This window comes from Aquila chrysaetos, chromosome 21 (genome assembly GCF_900496995.4).
Source record: "Aquila chrysaetos chrysaetos chromosome 21, bAquChr1.4, whole genome shotgun sequence".
Classification (NCBI taxonomy): domain Eukaryota; kingdom Metazoa; phylum Chordata; class Aves; order Accipitriformes; family Accipitridae; genus Aquila; species Aquila chrysaetos.
In genome coordinates, this window is record NC_044024.1 from 8,911,949 (window position 1) to 8,919,886 (window position 7,938).

The following is a 7,938-nucleotide window of genomic DNA, read 5'->3' on the forward strand; positions in this document are numbered from 1 at the left end:
GAGGTTTGCAAGAGGGGGGGAAAAAAAAAAAAAAAAAAAAAATCCCCAAAAGGGCTTGCTGCAAGGAAGAAGTTTTGCCCAGGCGTTGGCTTTGCGCAGCCACGCGCAGGGGCGGTTGGGGCCGATGAGGGTGTTGTGCGTGGGGTGCCCCGGAGGGGTGTGCTGCAGGCCGCCCCTGTCCCAGCCTTCTGGGGGGCGGATGGGGCCCCGCGCCTGGGGACAGCAGCAGCCCACGGGTGGGTGCCGGAGGGCGGTGGTGCGTTCACGCCGTGCCAAGGCACGCGGACGGTGCCAGGAGGCGCGGTCAGCCCCGAGGTGGGATCAGGAGAAACTTCCTACCCTGTTTACCAAGAAATAAGAGGGGGATTCGTGCAGCCAGTGGGGCAAGGGCTGCAATAAACGCCACAGTGATCACCTTAAAGGTGATTTGTAGAAAGCACCCTCAAAGAATTGCTTTTGTGCCCCTTTTCTTTGGGCCTTGGGAGCATGGAAGACCCAGGATGCTTGCCTGTGCGGGACAGCTTTGCCCCAGGCCTTGCTCGGCCCGCGGTCGGGGCATCTGTTCCCGCACACGCCGTGCATCCCTCGACACCGTTTTTTTCTTGCGTGCGTTCCTCAAGCTTTGAGGTTAAACGCGTGGCAAGTGGGAATTTACCCCAGGCCCCCCGATGGCCCCACGCTCAGCTTTCAGCCGGGAGGGAACGGGCCTGGCCCGGGGGTCGGCGGGTCGTTTCTCCCTCCGCTGCCCCCCCCCCCGGGGACAAGCCCGGCTCCCGCGGCCCTTGGATGTTCTCAATGGCCCGGGACCCGCGTGGGAAAGCGGCGGCGCGGCCCCGCCCCCTGCCGCGAAAAGCCACGCCTCCCTACGGCGATAAGCCACGCCCCCTCCACGGGAGCGGCCTGGCCCCGCCCCACCTCGTGACGCCATCAGCGGGCGCCGCGGGGCGGCGGGCGCCCCTGGCGGCGGCGGGGCGGGCGGCGGCGGCGACGACGATGGCGGCCGCCTCGGTGTGGAAGGGGCTGGTGGGGCTCGGCCTCTTCGCCCTGGCCCACGCGGCCTTCTCGGCGGCGCAGCGTGAGTGAGCGGGCGGCGGGGCTGGGGGGCACGCACCGGCGGCGCCGCCTCCTCAGGGGGAGGGTTGCGGCGCGGGGAGGCCCACCGGGCCCCGTCACCTCCGCCGGGGGAGCTCCGGGGCGGGGGCCGGGCCGGGCCGCGGCGGCACCACCACCACCACCATCATCATCATCATCATCCCCGCGGGGAGGCCAGCCGGCTGGGCTGACCCTGCCGCCGCGGGGAGAGCGGAGCCGGCGGTGGCCGGGAACTTACCGGGAGGAGCGCGGGGCTCGCTCCGTGCAGGCGCGGCGGCAGCCGGCCCGGGCAGGGCTGCCGGATGGCGGCTTCGTCCCTCGCATCTGCCGTCCCCGGAGCCGTGCTCCCTCCTGGCAGCCAGGAGAGGAGGTGGTGAGGGGCGGGGGCTGCCCGGGGCTGGGGGCCAGCCCCGCTCCGGGGGTCGCCAGCCCCGCTCCGGGGGAGCGGAGTCCCGCAGCAAGATCCGGGAGCAGCCCAGCTCGCCCGGGGGTCGGTCGGGACTGACACACGTCTGAGAGCTACAGCAGGTTCTTGTGGGGTTTCTGTACTGCTGTTTCTGTTTGTTTGCTCCTACGGAGTGTTTGATGCGTGCGTGCGTTTCTGTTTTGTAGATCGCTCGTATATGAGACTAACAGAAAAGGAAGATGAAACGTTGCCCATAGATGTAAGTTTAAGTTTTTAACGATGTTTGAAAGGGGTAATGCTGTGTGGATAGTTTAGTCTCTCAGATGCTTTTTTTATACGTGATAGGCAAGAATAAAGGGTAAAGTAGTTTTTAAACTGTACCTTCATTTGAGCTCCCTCTGTCAAAAAGAACCGTATTTTCTGTTCCAACTTCCTGCGGTGTGTTATATCTGTCAGAGAGAACAAACCCCGGGTCTAGACCTCCCTCTTCGCCTTTAGAACTACCCTGAAGCATCTTGTCCAGGGATTCCCTGAACGTAGCTCAGAGAGCTTTTGCGTTCATCTCTTCCTTTGCAGCATAAACATCCTCCTCCCTCTGGCTTTTGTTGGCTGACATTTGTTTATCCAGTGTGGCTGTGCGCCCATTTTATCCCAGCACAGCCTGCTTCAGGAAGGTTGGGGGTTTTTTTAATTTGCTTTATTTGCTTGGGTTTTAAATTCCACTTCAATTATTATCTGTTCCATTTTTGCTTGATCAGAAAGGTAAGGAGATCAAATACCCACGACAACCAGGCATGGTCCAAATGGACCGAGCAGCAGCTGCCACCGCTGCACAGTGTGTGTTGGCAGCCAACTTGTTTCTCGGAGAGGGTATCAGATCCTTAAGTGCACAAGAACAGAGTGTTTTGTTCTAAGGATCCGTGTGAATCGATTCAGTGCGTGCAACACAGACCGGGTGTCAGGCAGCTGAAGCTCTTCTCAGCTCTGCCACCCTTTTGCCATGCTAAATAGGTGGGGTAATTAATCTTCCCATGCCTCAGGTTCCCTACTGTTGAATTGCTCACCTCTGCAAAGCACTTACTGTCACTGGATGAAAAGCGCAAGAGATGCTGTTTGAAAGATGAGATTTTTTTTGGTAAATATTAAGAACGTTAAGTAATATGTGTGTTGCATTGTGTTTCCCTCTGTTACAGATAGTTCTTCAGACTCTGTTAGCCTTTGCAGTTACCTGCTATGGGATAGTACATATCGCAGGAGAATTTAAAGACATGGATGCCACTTCAGAACTAAAAAATAAGTATGTTTTACTTCTTCTTTTCAGAAGTGCCTGTATCTGCTACTTTTTATACAAACTGAGCACTGTGAAATAGCTCACTCTTTAGCATGGTAGTTCTTAAATGCATGTTGTAGACAGTAACAGAGAGGAACAGTCACACCTGAGAAAGCCAACAATGTCTTGAATTTTGGAGAAAGTTAGATAACAAATTAAGTAAACCTCTTGCTTTTCCTCATCCTAAAATCTTGCTGCTGTGCAGAGTTGGTAGAGGAATGAAATGTCTGCGAGGGACGTAAGAGCTCAGCAGTCATAAACTGCTGTCATGAATGGTGTCATAGACTACGGGGCGGTATGCCTGGCTCGCCCTCTGTCTTTGCTTCTTTACGAGAGTCTGAATTATTTAAATCTCACACTGAACTATTCAAGGGAGAATATCTGGAAGACTCTAAGAAAATAAGGGATTTTGAATCAAGATTTTGAAAAGGATATGAAATTGGATGGGCAGACACGGCCTCTCTGCCCATTTCCAAAAACACAGGGGAGTATGGAAAGTAAACAAGTTGACATTGTTGTATTTCATAGCATTTACCTAAAACCCTTAGCTTCAGGCACAGAAAGGGATGGAAAGCTGACAGTAAACAGCGTCAAGGTATTAACACAAGTGACAGCTGAACTAAGGCTGGCACATTTGGTACGTGTGCATTCAGTAATCCACAGGCCTGCCTCTAAGCTCAAGGAAGGAAGGTGAAGTTTGTCTGTGGGGTGGACAACCTCTGCATATTGAGCAGGTGGTATTTTTCACACTTGGCTTTGTATTTCGGTTTAGGAAACTTATAAAGTGAGCAAGAGTTTCAGATTCAAAACTTGTATTTCTGTGTCTGTAAAAGTTGGTATACCCTAGACTGACTTTTCTAAAACCCCTGTTCTAAAAGAGTATTAACATTGACTTTTTACATTTACTTTGAAGGACGTTTGACACATTAAGGAACCATCCGTCTTTTTATGTATTTAATCATCGTGGTAGAGTATTGTTCCAGTCCCCAGACACAGTGAATTCCTCTTCAAACCAAGATGCTTTGTCATCCAGCTCATCACTGAAATTTCGAAAACTTGAACCTCTGCGCCGCTAAGACTTTTACAGATTATAATAATAATCCAGGACACTGAGATGTAATATTCAAGTCGGGGATGTAAACACTTTTTTAATTTCTGGAGCAGTATTTATATTGATCTTCCAGACTTTATAAAGTATATATATATATAAACTAAGGACCTTCTTTGTACACTGTTAATGAAAATGACTGAATTGTGAATTGGCAATGCAGTGTAAATTATTCTACAGTTATGCTGTGAAACACATCTTCAGATTTTCATATATTAAAACAAGTTGCAGCTGACTTCAGTTAAAACAAAAAGCAAGCTAGTTTTTACTGCAATTAATGTTCTTTGACAAGAGGGAATGTTCGAGTGCTATTTATTTTCTCAGTTTGCTTGCACTACAGTTTATGGAACTCCTTCAGAAATACTGTGTGCACTGCATCAGTTAACAGCAGAAAAAGGGGCAGCGTCTCCTGTTCCTAGAATGCCTAGGAGACCTGCATGGTATAGGCACGGGAAGTCAAAAAAGATTGCTTTCATTTTTATTTTTTTACAATGCTGAAAAATAGTTGTGTGAAGGTTGGTTTGGTTTTTTTTTTTCCTAGTTTTTCATTATCACGTTATTTCCTTGTTGCCCTCCTTCGTTTAAATGTAAACTGTCCTATGTTGCCCCAAGTTGCCTGGGATGTGGCTGTACATTTGGTGCCTGTGTGAGGGAGGCAGCTCACGTCTGATCACGTAGATTATCTACCATGCTCAGCTTGTTTAACCACTGTATTTATGTTCTCTTTGGTCGTGAATACGGGAATGTTCATCAGACGGCTGAATGCTGTGTTGGCACCAGTTACAAGTTCCCAAGTCATCTTCTACGAGAAGTATTTAAGTATCAATAAGAAATATCCATTCTGTCAGTGGTCCAGGGGTAGGGTCCAGCAGCTGGGTCTGTCTGCTGGCACTAGTACAGTACAGGCAATCAACCGGTCGTGGTACAACTACCCCCTTTTCTGCCAACAGAGCCTTTCAATTTGATTTCTTTTTTCCAGCTGAGCCCTTCATTGATTTAAGATTACTGTCTTGATTTCATATATTAGGACAGATGATACAGTCCATAACTCTTACTGACATCTAAATTCTCATCTCCCCTTAGGGGCTGAATCAATGCTAAAATTTCTCTTGGTCTGGCATTCACCTACCTGACATAGCAAAGGGATGGTAGTTTGAGATAATGATGGGGCCAACTAGAATTTTGCCTAGTCTGAGGATGTCTCACTGCCACCGTAGAAACTCAGCCTTTTGTCCTAGCATCTGTTTTTTTAAAACTGTTAAAAACTGTCAAAAGCAAAAAGCTTAGCAAAAATACTGTGTAAACTGAAGCCTCTTTTTCTAGCTCTGCCCGTCCTATGGATTGGGTGCCCCAGTGCTAGAGCAATATCCGTAGCTGCTGCTCTACAATCACTCTTAAGCGTCTGGGTTTGGTTAGAAAGGGTTACTCTGCCAGCTGAAAGCGTCTGAGCTGCCAGATTACTTCCTAAAGTGTCCTGGTTCCCCCCTAGCTGGTGTCACAAATCAGCTCCTGCCAGCTGCTGTCACCAAAGGCCTCAAAAATAGTAAGTATCAGGTCAGCTCTCTGTTGCGGACAAAGCTCTTTCCTTGGGGAAGAGGGCTGCTGTGCGGCAGCTGCCGCATGGAGGAAAGGACTGAACTTGGGCCAGGTGACCTTGCGAGGCACAGAGGAAAGACAGAATTAGCAGAGGGAGGGAGAAGCAAGGCAGAAGGTCAGTAACCACTGTACCAGACTGATACTGCAACTGTGGTTGGCAGTGAGCCGTTTGCAGAGGGTCTCTTGGAGCAGGGCTGCTCACCCTTAATGTCTAAGAAGCCCCATTTGCGCTACCGTAAGGCTACGTGGACCTGCCCGAGGTGGAAGGTGCTGCTGCAGGACAGGGTGAGTGGAGAACGTCATCCGCTTCTCCGAGCAGGTCCTGCTAGGAACACCCTGTTGGCTGCATCAGGTCTCTTCTCATTGCAAGTAGCCTTACTCTTCAGCAGCAATGGTTATATCACAAAGCTGTACAAATTATTTTTTCTTATTGATCTCGCAATGTCCAATAAAAATTGATATCCTTAAAGTGTTTGGGAGTTTATTTGTTTATTTCTGACCAACCTGGAGCCTGCTGCAGCAAATCCCTGATGACTGAATATTTAAAAGTGACTGCCTAGCATTGACAAGAAGTGATTGCCTTAATTACGGCAGCTCTGTGTGAAAGCGGGTGGCTGGCCTGGTGTTCATTACTAAGAGATAAGATCAGTAGGGGGAATCAAAATAGCATGCTACAAGTAGCTAAACAAAACACTGGGGAGGGAAATGTTACCAGCTGAGGATCTGCCTGCCTTTGAGATTCCTAGTCAATGTATCTGGCAGAGCTGACATATTTTCTGTCTTCCATTTCACCATAGTAAAGAATCTTCTACCATGTGCTAATCCCCTGCCAACCCACAGGACAGGCTCCTGCAAGGTCTGGTATTGCAATGGTTGCTGGGGGAAACACTCAGCCTGCTCACGGGGCTGGAGAGAGTTAAAATCTTGGACTTGAGCAAGATCACTTTTCACTCCCTGTTCTGCTTTTCCGTTGGGGGAGGTTGAAAAGTTAGCAAAGAACTGGAGGAGTTTGCTTAACTACAGCATCCATCGTGATTGCACCAGAGAGCAGCAGACTCACCCTTCGTCTGCTTACTGCACTGCTGCAGCTGTCTGCATCCAGCACTGAATATGACAGCATAAAAAACCAATAATCGGTGTTTTAAGGAAGAGTTATCTTAACCAGCCCCAAAACTACCTTGTGCTTACCTTGCAATGTGCAGTTCTTCAGAGATGAGCTTCCCTTCTTCAAAAGCAAAACAAAAGTTGTGCCAAGAGCTTCTTGGATTAGACCAAAAAGAAAGAGTTTCCAGCCTCACCCAGTGCACATTTACTGCCATCATGCCTTGAATTGCTTTGGCTACAGGACATAATGTTTCTACTACATTAAATAAATAAAAAAAAAAAGTGCTGGTAATTTGCATTCGTTGCTGGAGTAGCAGGTTTAATCTGCATTAATTTTGCTGGTTTTTAATACACTTCCTCACCAGTCAGTGACAGTTCAGTGGGGAATTTTTGTTTGTTTAAAGCTAAGGCAGGCAGGAGCCGTTTAGACCCTCACAAGGCGAGGAGATGGGGACCACCGTTTGTGCCAGGCATCGTTCGCTGTCGCTGTCCTTTCTGTATCACACTGGCTGGGGTGGGAGCACAGCTGGCAGAAATCTCTTTTCCTAGAGAGTTCAGCGAGGGCTGAACCGTAGCACCGCTTGTGAAAATAACTCCTGATCGCGCACGCCTGACAGTTGCAGAGGAGCTTTGTGCTTCCCCTCCGCGAGTGCGCTGGAGCCATCGCTGCGGTGCAGGAAAGCAAAGTCTGGCTTTGGGGAGACCCGTGAGTGCTGTTTGTAAAGGGTGAGGGAGGCCGGTGTGCCCGCTCCCCACTGCTGCCAAGCGCTGGGTAAAAGCTTTTTTGGGAAAGCTGGTGGCTAATGACCCCTTCCCGGGAGCACCAATGCAGCCCCCTCCCTGAAGAAAGCAGGGAATGGCAATTACTTCCTAACCAAAATGATTTTTTGCTTCCTTATCACTCGCTTCCCATGCTTTGGGTTCCCTCGCCCCTTACCGTGCTGCAGCAGAGCCACCCTTCTCTGTCTCCGACACCTCCAACGAAGACATTAGCTATGGGAACATCCTCCAGCTGGATACACCCCCCCCCCCCCCCAAGAGTGGCACCATTTCTGCTCCTTTTTGGGGGTCACCTGCACCAAAAGGCAGCAACTTTCCACCAGACGATTGGGAAAGGCTGAGGCTCACCCCCGAGCTCCCTGTGGGAAGCCCCCCGTCCCCACTCCCCCAGCCTCGGTGGGGCAGGGAAGCTGCCGCTCGCTTTGCAGTTCCCTGCTGTCCCAGCCCGTGCCTGTGCCGAGCTGGCAGGCTGCCTGTACGGAGGGAAAGGGCGAAGAAAGGCTATTTTGAATGTTAAACAAG

The 7,938-nt window shown here is 50.2% G+C and overlaps 1 protein-coding gene across 1 annotated transcript; it reads left to right on the plus strand.

The window, feature by feature from the left end:
- The first annotated feature begins 99 nt into the window (after window positions 1–99).
- Window positions 100–6,001, plus strand: MMGT1 (membrane magnesium transporter 1). Its single transcript, XM_029996885.2, has 4 exons — window positions 100–1,075; window positions 1,705–1,757; window positions 2,692–2,795; window positions 3,742–6,001. Exons 1-4 carry the CDS (start codon window positions 487–489, stop codon window positions 3,902–3,904), a joined length of 909 nt encoding a protein of 302 aa, XP_029852745.1. The 5' UTR covers window positions 100–486; the 3' UTR covers window positions 3,905–6,001.
- The last annotated feature ends 1,937 nt before the right edge of the window (window positions 6,002–7,938 follow it).

Coding starts and splice junctions, on each gene's coding strand:
- MMGT1 (XM_029996885.2), top strand. CDS start 487: ATGGAAGACCCAGGATGCTTGCCTGTGCGGGACAGCTTTGCCCCAGGC. Junction 1,758..2,691: donor ATGAAACGTTGCCCATAGAT/GTAAGTTTAAGT, acceptor CCTCTGTTACAG/ATAGTTCTTCAGACTCTGTT. Junction 2,796..3,741: donor ACTTCAGAACTAAAAAATAA/GTATGTTTTACT, acceptor TTTACTTTGAAG/GACGTTTGACACATTAAGGA.